The 19849-nt window shown below is 44.1% G+C and overlaps 1 protein-coding gene across 2 annotated transcripts in view; it reads right to left on the bottom strand.

Moving 5' to 3' along the window:
* ZDHHC9 (zDHHC palmitoyltransferase 9) overlaps positions 1–14994 on the bottom strand; it is a 32679-nt gene extending 17685 nt beyond the window's left edge. Inside the window, exons 1-4 of one of the 2 annotated variants that reach the window (XM_040468161.1) lie at positions 14800–14994; positions 14387–14454; positions 12903–13204; positions 2881–3041 (exon numbers count right to left, since the gene is read on the bottom strand). In XM_040468161.1, coding sequence (XP_040324095.1) covers positions 2881–3041; positions 12903–13069 — 328 coding nt within the window. In that variant the 5' untranslated portion in view covers positions 13070–13204; positions 14387–14454; positions 14800–14994. The remainder of the gene's footprint in view (positions 1–2880; positions 3042–12902; positions 13205–14386; positions 14455–14799) is intronic. The other variant, XM_040468162.1, reaches the window with a different exon arrangement.
* Positions 14995–19849: the final 4855 nt, after the last annotated feature.

Genomic DNA, 19849 nt, shown 5'->3' with positions numbered 1-19849 from the left:
TGTATGCTCTCTCGCTCTCTTTTTCTCTGAAAATAAATTTTTAAAAAAGAAAAGAAGGACAAAGGAAAAAATGCTGAGCTAAAAATCCTTCTGCAGTAATTTGTATAACTCTCTGATTATTTCCTTTAGCTAAACTCTAAGCGAAGTGGAATTACCGAGTCAAAGGGTATGAACCCTTAAAACCCATACTGCTTATTGCCAAAATGCTTCCCAGGCAGATTGTATCAATTTGCACGCCCATCAATCTGTAGCGTATGAGAATGCCTGTCTTGTTGCCCCCTAGATGTGCAGGATAATTCTAAAAACAGAATAATTTTTCAATTTACTTTGATTTTAAAAATATCTACCATATGGAATTTTTTTCCTTTTTTTGAAGAGTGGGGTAGATGCTGTGAAATCAAACAATAACAGTGTGTCACAAGTCTTAAAAGGATGATAGCTATTCATTAGAGAATGATAAAAGTACCAGCATGCCACCTTAATATTCCTTTGCATGTGCTTTACATGAGGGCACCTGTGAGATACAGTTCATGGTTTGTCCTCCCCATGAGGCACTATGATACAAGGAAATCACAGTGTCGCCTGCTGCCCATCCCCCAGCCCTCATGCACAGCATACCCAGCATAGGGCTGAATGTAGTGTTGACAAAAACTTGCTAACATAAACATATGTATGAACTCAAGAATGCAATCTTCTACACAGAGAACATGCTAAAAGGGGAGGTCAGAATGTGACAGCTCAAACCTGGGCTCTAGGCCCAGTGATCTGGCAAAACAGAACTAACCTTGCTAACACCTGCTGTGAGATGCAAAAGACAAGTCAAGGCACTGCCTTGACCTTCAGTTTCTCCATATGTGAATGGAAATGGGATGATAAAAGAATAATCCAGATGGAGAAAAAATGGCACACACAACTCTCCCTCCTATCTTTCTCCTAACTACCCCAGCTTTACCAGGTCTCCCCTGAACTCCGGCTGCACCAACACACCTGGCCTCTTCTTTCTCCCCACCATTCCCACCCTCTCCCCATCCCTAAGTAGTTCAGATGTGCACAAGCCTATGTCCCCTTGGCTCAACTAAAACAGGATGGAATTTTTAAAAAAGAAATTCAGGGGCACCTAGGTGGCTCAGTCAGTTAAGCACCTGGCTTCGGCTCAGGTCATGATCTCACAGTCTGTGAGTTCAAGCCCCACATCAGACCCTGTGCTGACAGTCAGAGCCTGGAGCCTGCTTCGGACATGTGTCTCCCTGTCTCTCTGCCTCTCCCCTGCTCATGCTCTGTCTCTCTTGCGCGCTCTCAAAAATAAATAAACATTAAAAAAAATTTAAAAAAAAAGGAAATTCAGCAAGAAGCTAGAGGTAAATGCAGCTAAAATAAACAAAAGGAATACAAAAGCTTTCAAACCACTCTAGGAGTATCAAACCATCATACTTTACACCTTAAGCTTGCACAATGTTGTGTCAATTATATCTCAATAAAACTGGAAGAAAAAACATCAAATGGAAATGGGAGAAAATATTTTGTTAATAATAGCATGCATATAAACATCAGGAATAAACTCAATATAAGAAATACAGAAACTTGGGGCGCCTGGGTGGCGCAGTCGGTTAAGCGTCCGACTTCAGCCAGGTCACGATCTCGCGGTCCGTGAGTTCGAGCCCCACGTCGGGCTCTGGGCTGATGGCTCAGAGCCTGGAGCCTGTTTCCGATTCTGTGTCTCCCTCTCTCTCTGCCCCTCCCCCGTTCATGCTCTGTCTCTCTCTGTCCCAAAAATAAATAAACGTTGAAGAAATACAGAAACTAGGCTTTAAAACTATAAACATTTTATCCAAGGGCATAAAACTCAATCTGAAAATAAAAACACAACATTTTCTTAGGCAGATAATATTATATAAATGTAGATTCTCTCAAAAAATATAAATGTAATGCAATACCTATTATAACCCTGATAGATTTGTGTGTTTTTAATTAAATAAAATAATATTAAAATAAAAAAAACAAACAGTCTAAAAATCTAGAAGCATATTGGTGCTCCATGGGCATAGCTTTTAGTCTTACAACTTCTGGGTCCCTTTCTTCTACTCTGTCTGGCTTGGATGCTGACTCAAGCTACTTGGGTACTGGACTTGCAAACAATTTAGGGAGGCACTGATGTTGGGTCTGCTGGGTTCCCAGTCCCTGCTAGTACTGGTATCACAGCCTTCTTTCCCAGTGTGAGCTCCTAGGATATTCCCTCCTCTAGCCCTGGGATCTTCAGCTTTAATTTGTGGAGTCACCCTGGCCCATGGCTATTGTATCACTTTATCTCTGTCCCAAAGAGACCTGAAAACTACACTGTAATCAGCCTAGAACTGCTTCCATTTCCTTCCTTTACCTTCCTAGAATTCTCAATGGTTCTTGGCACCATGGCTGTCTCCTCTCATCTTTTGTATTCCCTTAAATCAGGAATTCTTGGTGGGGCCCGTGAATGTGCTTCAAAAGATCTATAATCCCTGAAATTACAGCCACAATTATATGTATATGCAAACATATAAGAATATTTTTTATGAAAAGAAGGCTTATAGCTTTCATCAAAAAAATCGAATGCGTTGATGACCCTTCAAAAGTAAAAAAGGCCATCCTCTTGGGAACAGTGCAGCAGGACCTTGGTAACAAACCCCTCCCGAAATGCAACCCAACACAAGGAAGTATGAAGCATATGGCTTTCAAATCTTGCTAAATCTGCCTTACCAAATTCATAGGGTGGTCATGATCTCAGATTCAGTTTCTTACAGGGAAAAGGCTAGAAGTGATTCTTAATCTGCAACTACATGATTCTATTCCCTTAGTGATTAAAGTCACCCACTGCACAGCATCTTGCCAGCTGGTTAGAAAACTCACCTATCTCCATTTCTATGAAAGCTGCTTCATCTGGTAGGGCCCGCGGGATCACTCCAGGGTCACTGAAGCTGGTCCTCAACAGTGTAGCCATGGAGAAAAGGAAGAGCATGGCAGCAAACACAGGGATGGCAGGAGACAGCTGGACAGCCAGGTAGCGGCATCTGAAGAAAGCAGCCAATTGAACATTTAGTTATACCTACCCTGTATTGACCTCAAATTGTTACCAGCATGTCGATCGGGTCTCCACAAGAAAATCGGCAGTACCTTGAGGGAAGGGACCATGTTTTTTCTTCTCTTGAATTACCCATAACTCCTTATATACGGTTCTGCACATAATAGGAAGTCAACAATTATTTGATTGGTGGACCTATAACCTAGAGAAGACAGTCTCAAGGGACTTCTCCTATCACCAAGTCCAGTCTCTCCTTTTGGCCTGCTGAAAACCCCATTTCCTCTGTGCCTCATGAAAGGCTCACACCTATTAAGGTCAGGGAAGCAACTGAGCCTGGACTTGTAATTACCACAGGTTGCTCTTACTCTGGGAATGTGTAGAGCTTTTCAAAAACACTCATCTAGCATTAGGCCTGAGCTCAAGGAGGAGGAAGAAAAGATGAGGACCATTTATGAAGCAGGGTCCCAGTGTCAGACAGAGGGTAGGTCTGGCATGCTTCAAAGCCAATGAAAAGTTTCTGGGCTGCTGACTGACTTTGAAACATCCATTCTTTTCTCTCCTCAATGAGCTCTGCTAGTAGGTGCCTACTGACGTTAGGCAAGGAAAATCTCCTAGCACCCCTTCTTAACATAATGTTTCCTCCCCCTTTCCTCATAATTCATCTGGAAGACTACCCCTCTTCCTCTCTGGATATCCCAGCTCTACTCATCTTTCAGGTCCCAGAGACATCAATGCCATCATTGTCATCATCACAATTTACTGAGCATTCACCATATGCCAGGCATTGCACTAAGCCCTTTATATGCACCATCTCATTCAATTCTCACACTAAATCCACAAGGTAGATTTGATAGAGAGAGGTCTTAGAGAGGTCTTGCCTCCTCTGAAAGGCCTATCCTGAGCTGCACTAATCTCTCCCTTCTCTACCGCTGTCATCCTCATTGCCAGAGCCTTGTATTGTTTCCTAGCTGTTTTTCACTATGTTGACCTCATCTCCCCCAGCTGGACTTCATAAGAGCAAGAACCTTGTCTTTTTTGGAGTGGGAACATTTGGGGTTGAATTGTGGTTCTACCAGCTCCTAGCTGGGTGACTTAATTAACTTCAGTCTCCTTATCTGTGAAATGAGGATAATAATAGCACTACATAGGGTCATTTTGTGGATCAAATGCATGAATATAAATAAAGTACTTAGAACTGTACCTGACACATAGTAAACTTTAAGTAAATGCCAGCTGTTAACAATTACCATCATGCTTCTTTATCTCCCAGAGCTTAATGCAAGTACAGGAACAAAGAAGCTACCAACAAATACTTGTCACATTCAACTGAATTTCAAACCAAATAAATAGGAATATGCGATGAGAGTTATCACTGACCTATTTTTATTCTCTTCCTCCTGGGGGACATTTTTTCATTCAACACAGAGATCTTCTCTTAGAGGCAGACTATAAGTGGATGAGCAAGGACCAGAGGGAGAGTAGAAAAAGTACGCTAAGGAAAAAGGCTTACCTCATCGGCATGGGGATTAAGCAAGCTGCTGTCCATTCAGAGCAAACATTTAACCCCGGGGTTATACATTCGCTGTAGTTTTGGAACAGTCCCCATGAGATCCTCCCCTTGCCTCCCCGCCACACACACAACTGCATGAAGGGTGCAAGTCAACTATAATATTAGGCTGAGCGGTTTGTCATAAAGGTGAACATATGTAGTAAACTTGCAAAATGATGTTTGTGGCTTTTTGTTTGCCTGCTTATTTGTTTTTTAACAAAATCCTTGGTCTTAGTCTGCTTTTGTATGACTTACTTCCTTCTAAAAGCTAAGGGTAGGGGACAAAATTTGAAGAACTGAAGGATCTGACTTAGTACAGAGTAATTAAAGCCCCTGCATATCACTACCTTGTGGATTACCCTCTTTTCCGTTGTTTCACCTTCAGTAGTACAGATAATCAAGAAGTGAATTCAGAAACAAAAGTCACCTCCACCTACCAGGGACCCAAAGGACACAAGAGAAATACAAGACTGTTTCACAAGCAAGCCAAGTAAAATTACCACACTAACAGAAAACAGCCATCTTTCTAATCACTGCCCATTTCTAAGATCACTCTTGAAAACAAGTAATGTCTCTAGGACTCAAACTGCTCTGGGTGTACAGCATCCAATAAATAGACTCAGAAAAATCAGAGCCATCCAATCAGCCACCAAAGGGCTTTTAAATTGTCTTATTACAGGAAAAAAAAAATAGAGAGGAAAAAGGGGCGCCTGGGTAGCTCAGTTGCTTGAGTGTCTAACTCTTGATTTTGATTCAGGTCATGATCCCAGGGTCATGGGACTGAGCCCTGTGTTGGGCTCTGCACTGAGTGTGAAGTCTGCTTGAGATCCTCTCTCTCTGTCTGCACCTCTCCACCACACTCTCCCTTTCTCTTTCTGTCTCTCCTTCTCTCAAATAAAAAAAAAAAAGAATACCAAATAAAAAAAGATAGAAAATATATATACATCTCTCTCTCTCACACACACACACACGCACACAATGTTAACCCCATGCACAAAGGACCTGAGATTAACTAAGTCCCATTCCAACACCTGCTTGTCAACCAGACAAAGAACAACTTAGATTTGAATTATGCTACGCCGTCAAGGATAAAGGTCTCTGTAATCTCCACATGGACTATCTTCTGCACCTGCTAAAACAATCCACTCTGTGTGTCAACAAGTACACAATAGGCCCACTGTATTGTTCTCCAGAGATGAGGCTACTGGCAGCCAGTTGTCACTAGTGAGTGGGTGTGGCTGAGAAGGCAGATGTGGAACCAACAGGCCTTTCCACTCCAAGTAAGAGGAAACTAAGAGAGCCAGTGGCTAAGACTACTGTAAACTATAACATGTCATGTCTGTCTTTAGCAGTTATGATCAAAAATATCCACATAGGTTAATACCATAATTGCAGTAAGCTACAGGCCTGTCTCTGACAGGAATAGGGTATGTATAGATTTGGTGGTAATTCCCAATATTGATCTGAAAAGTCAGGAGTATCCTAAATCAGTAATTTGTCTTAGTGAAAGATGGGATCTGTCATCCACAAATATAGGCTGTTTTTGAAACCCCCTAGTACTTTCCATTCATATTACTTCTTGGAATAATGATATCCATACGCTTCTTGAAACAGAACTCTCTTTTGTCTTCAAAGTGCCAAGAGAATTTCCCCTTCTAGAGGGTTTAGTGGTTGCTTTTCTCCCTTGTAAATTTTATAAATGCTACCATGTCCCCACTAAGTCTTCATTTATTCCACCTGAAGAGATATCATTATTTTAAGCCATCTTCTACCAACTTCTTGATTGGCCTCAGGCTTCCATAGCTAGGCTAAATGACTGGACTTCCACATGTCCCATGGGCCACATGGTGGTACTGTCTAGCAGTAACCAGCAGTGCCAGGCTGGGCTGGTGTGTCATGTCCCATCCCCCATCCCCAGCACGGTAGTTCATTGGAGGGACAATGATGATGACACAGACTTCAACTGATGTGAAAAAACTCAAAAGAGATTCATAAGTGGAACCTGTAAGAAACCAGACAGATTCCATAGCAGGGCTCTGCCTCATAGACTGGGAGTGTGGATTAGTGTTCTATACAATACTCTACCTCTAAGTCTCCCCAAAAGCTCAGTGCCAACAAGTATTTATGGGCCTAACAAATGAAGAACAAAAGAAAATGGGAGTTAATATTGTTAGGGAAAACATAACTAACATATGAAACAGCTACAGAATAAGATAAGACCAGTAATCAAGGGTTAGGATGGTGATTCATACCCTAAGGACTATAAGTGGTCAGAGAAGAGCTCTCTTGGGAAGCTGGTGGCTGCTTAAAACTGCTCCCATAGCAGCCATTAAGGGTGGATTTAAGCACAGCTTGGAACAGCAGAAAGGGCCCAAGGATTAGAGCCCCATGATGGCCCTTAGCCCCACATAATGGCAATAAGCCTTTGCTATAAGTTCTCACTGATATGGGTCATTGTCTGTCCTTTTACATACTACTTACCTCTAAAGCATAGTAAACATATAGAACCACGTATAAGACTGACTCAAGGGTCTTCTGATGACACTTCAGAGTCTGCTGATAGGGAAAAAGTTTCCTTAGACACTAAAAACATAATTGAAAATCAGCCCCTGACTGCTATGTGAAGGCCAGGGGAAGATGTATACCCTGTCTTGTTCCAGTAGCAATGGGGAAAATTAACCAAACAGGGACATTTTCAATTTTGAGGCAATGAACCATCCTCTCACTGAAAAGGGCCAAAATCTGTAGCCAGGCAAGCCCGCTAAGTAGTTGCTAAATCTGTTATAATAGCAAATTTCACATTTTAGTTATACCAAAAGTAACAAATTTCAAATATAACAAATAAAAAATTTCAATTATAATATACCCCTGCCTAAAAATTTAGAACAATTCCCCACTCTTTATTAATCCCCAAACCCCACAGGCCAGTATTCCAAGGCCCTCCATTAGTTAAACTGCCCTTACCTAATCATCATCATAAGGTTCTTGTCTTCTCATTGCTCCATTCCATAAACATACCCTTAATTACACTGAATTCACTAGCTTCTTGCTATTGCAAAATGAATAAGGTGCTTCCTTTGTTCTTAAACACAATACTAGCAGGCATCTCTGAGGAAGATTTAGAAGGTCTCTTCTCTCCTTCAGTAAACATCTCAACTGATGTCGGCATACTGGGGGACATCCCTGTTCTTTGTGCTTGCTTTTCCCAAAATAGAAAATCACTATACTCAGTTAAAACTCATTCTCAAAAGATGGGAGATGCATTCGATAGAGATTGACAGTGTGAAACTCATTATCACAAAAAGTAGTAGAGACTGAATATACACAGATAAATTCTGAATGATGGAACTGCAAAGAAAGGAAAGCATACTGTTCAGAAGACATAACTCAACCCTTCTGCAGGGAGTGTGCTTTATCAGGAAGTTGAACTTAGCCAAGTACTATAACAGATTGGTATCAGAGAGACAACTATGATGTTCTAAAACTATCATTTGGTTGGCCAAGTCATAGACATAATCTTGGGCTAGGTAAAGCACAAGATAGAACCTGCAAAGAAAAATTTTCTGGAGAATGTTCTCTTGGTTAGAGATCATGATAAAGTCACATTTCCCCCTTTCCAATCTCATCTAAGTAACTTCAGGAACCTGGATCTTGTCACTATAGGCACAAATATTCTGCCAGGTCAGTTTGGCTTTTGTCTACATAGCTCTGTGTCTCCTCAAACCTGGCAACTTTGTGTTGTCAGATGACCATTTCTCTTTCCTCTGTCTGCAGGGACATGATGCCCCTTTCATCAGGATCACCCACATGGTAATGAGGTAGGGAGCACATATTGCTTAATTTTTCTCCAAGCCACCCTCATTCAGGCAGCAAGGACTCTGAGTGGTCACAGAGGTGATGACCCCTCATAACTCACAAAGCTTACTTTCTAGGTTCACACTTAGAGATAGGCTTCCCTGTTCCTGCAAGGCTACCAGAATGCCATGCCAGGATGCTACCAGTTTTCTACAAAGATACCTTCATTTCCTAGGAGCATAGCTGGGGAGGCCCAAATAACCTAGATGCCACTAGGTAACATAATCACTAGCTAGCAAGAACCCAGAATATGCTGGTCTAGCACTTGGCAATATGCACACTTTAGTAAACCTGAATGTCTTCTGGATTCCATATTCAAAAGGTTACAATGAGATGAAAGGTAGTGTGTCATACAGAGGTATTGGTTGTCCAGCTGATCTTGGTAAAGTAACCTCTTCTGTGGGCCTGGTTTCCTCACCTGCAAAAGGATGGAGATAGTCTCCAAGGCCCCTTCCAGTTCTACCATTCTATGATTATGTGAGTCAAGACATTTAAAGTGTATCCAGAATGTGTTATTAATTCAGTAACATTTACTGACCATCTATGCTACGTAAGGCCTGGCAGAGGGCACTGTGGGGGCTACATAGACATAGGAGATAGTCCCTGACATTGAAAGAGCTCAAAGTGCAATAATCATAGAATTTAGAAATCTAAGAAATGTCATAAGATTATGTGTTAAATGAGCAGTATGTATGATTAGTCCTACAAATGCAGGAATTATTAGAAAGGTTTCATGAAGGAAAACTCAAGAAGGGACTTGAAAGAGTGGTAGAATTTGGATAGGCTAGAAGTGGGTCAATTACTGAGCAGCGTTACAAAGCTTTTTTCAGTTCATCCAATTCAATGACTCCTCTGTACATCAGAAGCAACTATGTGTGTCAGTCCAACAGGGTTTGATAGTGCCTTGATACAATTTCCTCTACATACAGCACAATGAGGCATAAGCACTGATCATAGCAGCAAACTGCTTCTACTTCAGGTGTCAAAAGTCACATAGTCATTCTTGCCACAAGAGAAGTCTGGGTACCTTGACCCCACCAGTGATCTGGTCACAAAGTTAAAAGAGATAGCTAGGAAGCCAATTCCAGATAACAGTGCACTTGGTCCTTCCCCCTAGCTTTATCAGGAAGTTGAATTTGACTACCTACTACAATAGTCTTTGAGTAGCTGGACACCTCACAGTTGTCAGTGTCATTCTGCTATAATGTCCTGACATTACCAGCCAAGCTGGTGGCTACATGTTTACACAAGCTGGACAGGGTTTGGCCAGAAAAGACTGAGAATGGCTCATGTGGTCAAAGCTGAAACTGGCATATACACGCACATTTCCTAAATGCCTCCCCCTAAAGATAAATTAAGAAATCCTTTTCTTAAGCACTGCACAATTTTCACTCTGCTTTTAAAGTCAATACTTTTACCATAGATACAATTACATTTAAATATGTAAATGTATTTAAATACAGCTACCTACTGGTAATCTATCCTTTCCTTTTTGTGTGTATTTGAATCTTCCAGACAAACACAACAGTTATGCAGAATTTCAGACTCTCAGAGTTGCAAGAGGCTCAGTGATAATGTAGTCCAATTTCCCATTCCAGGCAGGAATCCACTTTGTGACAGCAGCCCTTAGAGGTGGCTACCCAGTATCTTTGGAAACACTTATAACAACACAGAGCTAACTAGCTCCTAGATGGACAACCTTTATTCATTTTATGTATTCAGCCTACTGTCTGTCCAATGAAAATTACAGGCCCCTCCTTTGAGAAGTCTAAACATATAAAGGCAAAATCCAAAAATAAAAAGATATCCACTGGCACCACTAATACTGCATGTTTTTCATCAAGGGGTGCCCACATGCCTGACCAGATTTCTCAAGCCATCTGGCCAACCCAGGGCTGTGCCATGGGCAGCTATAAATCAACTTGTGCTTGTTCCTAAGCACCTGCTGCAAGCGAGACCCCACTACTAAAATGCAGGTCCAGATGTGCGGCAAGATCTAGACTTCCCCAAGGCAAAAATGCAACAGTAAAAGGATGTGGAATCTATGCTCCTAGACAATTTAGGGATGAAAATAGACAGCCCTCTTCACTGGTGGTTCAGATACCCTCACCAGCCTGAAGGCAGGGGACTGGATTAGCTGATTTCCTGAGGTCTCCCTATGTTCTAATACTAACTAAGGGGCCCATATCCTGTCCCCCAAATCCCATCCCCCACTGTGTGGTTGGTAGTGAATTATATACTCCAAAGAAAACAGTCAACCAGAAAAAGATTTCATTCTTCAGAGGCAGGCTGGTGTCCTTTGTACAGCCTGTCATCAGCTAGGCATAAAGCAACCACCACCTAGAGTGTCTGTATGTCTATACGTGACAGACACACATGGACAGACACACACACACACACACACACACACACACACACACACACACACATATATGCACGCAAACAGATTCAACCACTCTCAGTAAAAATGATTCATTGCCAGGGTCCTCTCCCCTTTGGTCAGACTTATGCTTCCCCATTCCACTCCTTAGCTAACACGTTTACTTCCTTCTCCCTTCCCCCACTTCTCCCTCCCCCAGCCTTACACTAAAAAATATTTACTCTATCATACAGACAGCTGTAACTCAAGGCAGTTTATAAACAACCTCACCCTTCATATCTGAGGGCAAAGCACAAGAAATAACCTGGGGAAAAAAGTCGTCTTGGTAGAAAACTTAACCTGCCTCTGTCAAACAGTAACTTAGCTAATTATAAGCTTCATCCCACAGGCGGTTTTGTTCAAAGGCCTTTGGAGCCTAAGTGGGACAGATCCAAATCAGACTCTGTCTGGCTCCCAGATACAAAAAAGGCCAAACGCCAATAGCTCCAAATTCCCAATTCCCCTGGACAGTCAAACCAGAGGTTTTCTGGGCCCAGAATTACCAGCTCACTCAGGGCATAGAAACAAATCTCATCTCTATTTTAAATAGTTCCAACCTCACAAATTTAACTCTAAGATGGAGGGGAGTGGCGGCAAAAAGAGCTAGTGATTCAGCAGGGTAAGGACTGAAAGAGAGGGAGAATGATAGAAAGCAGAGATCAGCTCTGCACTTCCAAAAAGCAAGGAAAGAATAAAGCAAAAAAATATTTCTTTTTGGAGAGAAGGGTGAGAGGGGACAGCATTTTATTAGTGTTACACATATGCCTGCCTGATTGCACATGCTCACTTATACCACACACAAGTACACACATATACACACGCCACCGTAAACCTAAGACTGGGAAAGCAAATAAGAAGCCATCTCCAACCTGACTGACTTCACCAAATACTTCACAAAGTCAGAAGCAAAAGAGCCTTTGACAAAGAGCTTCTCTGACCTTCCTTTTCTAGCCCTGTTATAAACTTCCCCCCACCCCTGCCACTGTTGCTCAAGCCAGCTGCAACCATCAAAAAGTCTGGCAAAACAGCCTGAAAAATCACTCTTGATGCACTGGGAAAGCCTGGAGCCCTTACAGAAGGACAAAAATGAGCTCCAAGAGATCAGAGCTCATTTTGATTACCCACAAAGGCTAGCCAAGGGGGCCCCCTCCTCCCTGCCACAGCCACACCCCAGCCTGGGAGCCCCCGGGGTCATGGTAGTGAATGAACTATAGCAGACTCATATCAGGGGTGGCTCACAGTCTACACACACACCTCTTGGCTCCTCAAGGCCCTCCTCATAATAATCCCAAAGCAATTAGCATTGTTCCCATCCCTAGAGCGTACAGCATTCTCAGCATACCCAGTAGTCAAGCCACAGTACCCTAGAATCCAACTGGTCACCTCCCTAGAGCAGTGACCTATACAGGCTTCAAATGGTGGCTCTAGTACTAGCTATTATATCAAAGAAAAAAACAACTCCAAAGCTGGTATCAGACACACACAGGATACAGAGTTGTTTATGCTGAGTGATCTAGAGTGAAACTCACATTTAAAAAGCACATATGTGCCACACATGCATCTGAGGCTGGAACCAATCTGCAAGTTCCCAGTTCAGTTGGCTTTTCAATTTAATAGCTAGGAGAGGTGACCCAGAATAACAGAATAGGTGAGTTTTGTGGTATAGAGTTATGACCATGAGGGCTGCCCCTAGGCCCAAGAGGGATGGGGAAGATGGAGTCTGTCACTAAACTCCTAAGGAGACCAGTGAAAAGGAGAGGTGAGTAACAAAGACAAATGCCTTTATTTCCCAAGTGTGCCAGGGGTAGCCCCAAATCTGTGCTACAAAATTGGTATCAAAGGTCTTGGGTTTTTAATGAAGCAAATACCCTGTTACAAGCACAAGGAAATGAACTCAGCATAATCTATAGACATTACTCAAGAGGATAGTGGTATCCAAGGACCATCCACAAACTCTCCAGAAAGAAGGTTCTTCCCCTGGACTCAAAGTGACTATAATCAGGCAAGTCTACTCAATAGAAACTCACTCGAAGGCGAAGAAGAGTGTACATGTCCCCAAGATGAGGAAAAGGGTCAAATAGAAGATGCCCTTTTGCCGGGCCATCATGACTCGACCATCACAGCAGAAGGTGTTCCTGCCTGGGAGTTTCTCCCATTTCCGTGTCACTTTCTTTCTCACCACCATCACAGACATGATTGGAATTCCTGGTCCAAAACGGGCTTTGTGATTACAAGAGAGAAGAAAGAGAAGCTGAGCCCAGCTTTGAAATCACGATGCCTGCTATTGCTGCCGCGGGGTCAAACATCATCAAAAGTCCAATTTGTAGCCCTAAGAGAAAGCACAAAAAGAAAAATATGAGGCAGGAACAAGAAAATGCAGTTCAACCCTCCTTTACCAGAGGTGGAAAAATGAGCACTGCCTAAAGGGGTAGTGGTAGGGAAGTGGGAAAAGTTTATTTCCAATCTGTGTGTATCCTCTAAAAGGAGAAAAGGCTAAATGTTCTCAAAAAAGAAGGGGGTTACCATGTCTTCTTACTATGGATTTAATAATCCCTATATTTCCAATATAATACTGATGATTTTATCATCATAGAACCTTGGAACTAGAAAGGATTTTTAGGGCGATAGCCCCAATTACTTTGTTTTGGAAACAAGTAAAGACCAAAGAGAGGAAATCACTTGTCCAGGGTCACACAGCCGCAAAGCTAAGCCAAGAAAACACGTCTGCTGACTTTCAGGCCAGGGCACTTTCTACTGTACCACAGTGTTCTATAATCATCAGTAAGAAGACTCAAAATAATGGTAGAGTTTCCATCCTTAAGGAGCCATTCCCTCCCCTCCTCCATTCACCTTCTTTCTTTAATTAGCCACTCAAATATGAATCACACCAGGGAACAAGTCACCCTCTGGCAGGGCTAGGAGGTTCTGGACACTCTGTACACATATCCAGGTTGTATTTACTCAAAACAGATTTCCCCTAATCAAACCCTCTGTAACTTCCTGAGTCTGGGAAATGAACCAATCTTGCTAGTCTAGCCTAACATTTGTGGGAATCTTAATGAAACCACATCACAGACCTGTAGGTGAAAGGCTGACTTAAGCAGGAGAGTTCTGGAATGGTTGGGGGTGGGGTGGGTGGACATGTCAGCAGCTAAGAAAAGTCATAAATGTGCTTGCTTTCTGGGACATTCCATAAGTACCATCACCACTTGGGTGATCCTGAACCCCCAGGCCCAGGCTTTCTCAGCCACTGCCACCCTTCTCTTCTCAGGTGTGGTGCTGTGGCCTCTATTTACTGACACCACATGCCCCACGCTGGCAAGAATGAGGTGGAAACCTGCAGCCAGCCTGACTGATGAGAAACAACCAACCCGAAATCATTACAGGCTGGAGAGGACAAGGGTCCAAATAGAGACTAGGAGATGAGCAGGGAAATGAGAAAGCAAGAAGCCTTGGCAAAGGGGAGGGAGCACCAGAGGGGCAGAGAACACTTCCTTTGTGTAAAACTAACCTGGAAAACAATCTCCTCCAGATAAACCGGCCCAGCGGGAGAAGGGAGACCAGGAAGGGGAGCCGGGCCTGGGAGAACAAAGATCAAAATCCGTCGAGAGCCAGCGACCGGCCCACCAGCCTGGGGCCCGAGGCCCGAGGCCCGGGCGGGCGGCGGGCGCGGCGTCGGGAGGCCAGCCCAGCCTCCGCCACGCAGCGGACCACCGCCCCAGGCAGGTTGGGACGCGCGCCACCTCCCCACGCTCATACACACTCACACACGCCCCGCCACGTGTAGTCAGCCGCGGTCAGGGGCTCGGCGGCTGCCCAGCTGAGAAGGCCAGTGCCAACGTCCGCGCGGCTGGGTACAGCGGACGGGCTGTTAGCCCACCATGCGGCCGAGCCCAGGAGACCCCAACCCCCACCCCTCGTTACCTGAACCCTGGAGACCGAACTCGGCGGGGAACTGAGGGCAGGAAGTGGACTGTCCCAGGGGACCGCGTCAGCCGCCAGAGGTGGCAGCGACTTCTCCTCCCCAGCCCCGAGGCTGCCTCCTCCTGACAAGGGGCCCCAACGGTCGGGGCCCTAAACCAGCTGTGGCAACCGCCCACCGCTGGCCGAATGGAACGCTCCTCACGTCACCAGGTCGTTCCAGTAGTTGCTCGCCCCCCATTGGCTGCTCGGCCTCGGCGCCTCCGCCCCTGCCACCCCTGCCCCGAACTACCATTGGCTGCCCCGAACGCCACTCGACGCTGCCTCCGCCCCGTTCCCCCACCCATCTCCCGGCTTCGTGCCCACCTGCCAAGCCACTGCCAGCCTCCCTTTGGGGTCCGAGAGCCAATGTGAGAAGCGTCGCTTTCTACTGATATAGTTACGCAGACACGGAGGTGAAAGGTATTGCTGATGAGACAAGGAGAGACAGGGGTACCAGCCTCTTCTCACACACACGGCATGACGCTGAAGCAACACTGGCTCGCAGATCCGGGTGCTCACTCGGGCTCACCCAGGGCTCATACTAGGTCCGCCCTGGGCCTCTTCGGCCCTATTTGCATGAAATCAACCGCGACCCGGGATTTTACTCGTTTTTAGCATAAAGACAAGTCCTCTGCCTCCCAAGTCCCATTCAGTAGTTAGGGACTTCACCTCTGTCCCACCACCCTGGCTTTTGGAAGAAAACACACATAAAAAGGAACTTGAAAGGGACACCTGTCCCCAGGAACATAGAATCATTTTGCAGTATCGAAAACAAATAATTGACGAAGTTAGAAAAACTCTACTGACAGGACTTAAATTCTTCCAGGTAGGTAATGAAGTAACATTGCCAAGAAGGTTGGAAATGTTCGTTTTGGAAAGCTTATGATAATTAAGGAGGGCGGGGATCCAAGGCAGAGTCCCCACCCACCAACCACATTGATTTTTTTCCTTCTGCCACTCTCACCTCTGCAGTTACTGCCACAATGAGCCACTGCTACTGATCTGAGTGAGTCGCATCCTTTAGAAGTTCGAGATTGGAGTGGGGAAAACAGTTGAGAACCAGGGAATTAATATTATTACAGAGGACTTTAAAAGGCATTAAGTCTGTTTTCATTAGTATGGCTCTTGGCTTCCAAATATAAGAGGAAATATGACAAAGGGCTGAAGGTGACCTCTCCTTACATGTCACACTGTTGGGGACAATGCCTAGATTGCTACCCATTTTCCTGAGCTTGAATAAAGTTTCTCTACGGTGAGAGTATTTGCAATTAGTACACAGGAGACTGCCAAAGCTCTTCCCAAGGCAGAGTTTTGGTGTGTTAGTTGAAGGACCATGTACATGGTCAGGAACTAATTCTCCTTTACAGTATTTGGGTCCCACATCATATGAAGGAAAAAAAAAAGCTATCTAATGATAATTACATTTGACACTTTCATGGCACCACCCTTCAATCAAAAATTTAAAAGGATTAAAAAATCACTAGGTAATTCTCTTATGAGAGAGATGTGTTATAATTAATTTGTAGGGTAAAGTATATCTTTATAAAGCTTCTATTGTTCCTTAGCACTCATGCTGATTATAATCACTGCTTTATTCCCTCTAAACTGTATGATCACTATAATTGCCTCCCATTCTCCCCTTTGATTCCTGGAAGGTGCTGGTGTTGCATACACTTGGCTATCAAAGGGAGAGGAACTTCCCTCGGCCCCGTCAGACCCCTGGATTACCAAGCCTGTACCCACTAGATGCCCTTAGGGATAGCATGTGTATCCCAGCTGCCATCCCCCTGACTGTGGAGCAGTCAAAAGTAAATCTCTGCAGCTTCCAAACATACTTTGTCCATATCTCAGATGCAGGTGAAGCCCAGGGAGTCCTGTAATTGATGTGTTACAGCAGTGCATTCCTGGGCTCTGCCCCTCCCTGCTGTGGGTCACATCCCTCTGGGATTAAGTGGCTGTGTAGGTCAGGCTTCTTTTATTACAATCTGTTATTACTTGTGTTTACCACTAAAAGAAAAATAAGGAAGATTTATATGGACAAACATTCTGTAACACTTCCTTCTATGTAATTACATCATTTTATATAATCCTGAAAGTCTTAATGCACACACACAACTAAATTGTGACTATAAAATGAGATTGTTTCTTTTCTCTTCTCAACAAACCTCCCAGACTTTATGTATCCAAATGAGGGTTGGTTCCTTTGAAGGGGAGTTACAGCCATGTGATGGGCACTAGAAACACCACTGGAATAAAGGCATCAGCTTCCATTGTGTGGTATACATTTTGGTGTGCTTGTTTAAAAATATCTGTCTCCATGGAGCACGTGGGTGGCTCAGTCGGTTAAGCATCCAACTTTGGCTCAGGTCATGATCTCGCCATCTGTGAGTTTTCGGTCCATGAGTTTGAGCCCCGCGTTGGGCTCTGTGCTTGACAGCTTGGAGCCTGGAGCCTGCTTCCAATTCTGTGTCTCCCTCTCTTTCTGCCCCTTCCCCACTCGTGCTCTCTCTCTCTCTCTCAAAAATAAATAAACATTTAAAAAAATCTGTCTCCATATTTATGGATCCTGCATTAGTGTGTATGGATGTGTAGGTATAAAGTGCGGTCCTGAGAGCTGCCAGTGGGTTGCAGCTTGCCTGTTAGTGTTCCTCCAGGTATTTCTTCAGCAAACACCCAAAGACCCCTTTAGTACTTCATGCAAGAACAGACCCCCCAAGTCAGCCCCCATCCTGCATTCAAGCTCATGATGACCCTTTTTCTCTATTTTCTCAAGTTTCAACCCCCCTATGTCCCCTTGCCCTCCTCCCCACACACGTGTCCCATCCCACCCCACCTACCTGACCTGCAATCCTCTCCAGACTTTCTGGCTATAAATAAATATATATTTGTAGAATGAATTGATGAGCAAAAGAAAGAGCCACAGGATGCCCTGCCCACACGTAACCAACTAGTTCTTAGCCAACAGCTATTTCCCTAAAGCCTGGGCTACTACCACTAACATAGAAGAAGCAGAATGGTGTACATAACAGAAGGCACAAAAGCTTTATTGCCAGATAGACCTGGGTTCAAATCCTGACTCTTAGTAGCTTGTATAAACTTCTGTAAAATAGAGGTGCCTCGGTGGCTCAGTCAGTTGGGCGATCGACTCTTGATTTCGGCTCAGGTTCATGATCTCATGGTTTGTGGGATTGAGCCCCGCATCGGGCTCTGTGCTGACAGAGTGGAGCCTGCTTGGGATTCTCTCTCTTCCTCTGTCTCTCTGCCTCTCCCTCTCTCCCTCCTTCAAAAATAAACATTAAAAAATAAACTCCTGTAAAATAGAGTTAATGCCTATTTCATAGAGTTATAAAGGAGATTAGAGATAATGTGTACTAAATGTCTGGCATATAGGAGAAACACAATCAATGCTATATGTTATGATGACATCTGTATGTAACTACCCTCTCTCACCTCATTCCTTTGTCTACACTACTGACTAGGGGAGAGAAAGGTAAAAAGAAGGAAACCTATTCTTTACTTTGTTGAACCCGTGTCATCCATGTGCCCCCATGTCTTCATAATGTCTAAATTTGTCACTGAAGTTAATCCTTACCTGACTGACCTCTTGGTTCCCCAATCCCAGGGGCACCCCACTCTCTGACTAGGAAAAGCTTAGGCAGTAATCTTGTTCTAGTCAAATTGCTGTTCTCTAGCACCATCATCCTCACCTGTTAAGTGAATCCTCAACATTGCTGCCACATTATCTGTTGCAACAGGTGAGAGATCAGTGGAATCTCTTTCATTACACACCTCCTGTATTCATAGCACTGTGCTGGCATTGTTGGCTCCTGTCAGAGACTGAAAAACACCTTTAAGATGCCACTGTGTGAAAGCCGAACATACAGAAAACCCAATAAAAATGCCTGGAGTGGCAAGGAAGGTGATGTTACAATGCAAGTGAACTGCTCATACCGAGCCTTTGTTTCAGTCTCTAATACCTGTCTGCTCCTGCCAGTTCTCAATTTTGTTTCATCTCTAGTCTGTGGATTTGTGACTCCATCCTGAATGGTTTTAGGTGTTGTGCTTAAGCCCTCAACACTTGCCCTAAGACTACTCACTCACCAATAAAGACCATTTACTGAGGACCTCTTCTGAGCCAGGGATTATGGTAGGTGCTTTATATAAATGAGGTTCCTAGATTGTGGTCTAAACTTGATATCCAAGTGAGAGCATCTGATACTGACCCAGCACAGCCCTAGTCTCTGACACTACCCAACCCTCTCATTCCAGGTGCTGACCTCAAGGGATTGTGTTGCCCAATATATAAACTGGTTTATCATTTAATCATTAGGTGTGTATTGAGCACCCACAGTTTGCCCAGACTATACTAAGCAGTATAGGAAATACCAAACAAGTATATGACATGATCCCAGCCTCTAAAGAACCTGAAATATTCAAAGACAGAAAAGACCAGCTCATGTGAAGTCATTAAATATAAATAAAAAACAGTGCAGAGTCCAGTTCTCAACTATGCACAGTAGAGTCTCCAACATTTTTTTAATGTTAATTTATTTTGGGGAGAGCGCAAGTGGAAGAGGGGCAGAGAGAAAGGGACAGAGGATCTGAAGCGGGCTCTGCGCTGACAGGCTGACAGCAGCAAGCCTGATGTGGGGCTTGAAATCACAAACTGTGAGATCATGACCTGAGCTAAGTCTGATGCTCAACTGACTGAGCCACCCAGGTACCCGGAGCCTCCAAACTTTTAAGAAGAGCTTTCCTTGGGGCGCCTGAGTGGCTCAGTCGGTTAAGCGTCCAACTTCGGCTCAGGTCACGATCTCGCGGTCCGTGAGTTCGAGCCCCGCGTCGGGCTCTGTGCTGACTGCTCAGAGCCTGGAGCCTGTTTCAGATTCTGTGTCTCCCTCTCTCTCTGATCCTCCCCCGTTCATGCTCTGTCTCTCTCTGTCTCAAAGATAAATAAATGTTAAAAAAAAAATTAAAAAAAAAAAAAGAAGAGCTTCCCTAGGGGCGCCTG

Source organism: Herpailurus yagouaroundi, unplaced genomic scaffold, assembly GCF_014898765.1.
Source record: "Herpailurus yagouaroundi ecotype Mexico unplaced genomic scaffold, PumYag 67681, whole genome shotgun sequence".
Classification (NCBI taxonomy): Eukaryota; Metazoa; Chordata; class Mammalia; order Carnivora; family Felidae; genus Herpailurus; species Herpailurus yagouaroundi.
This window is presented reverse-complemented; position numbering and strand designations above follow the sequence as displayed.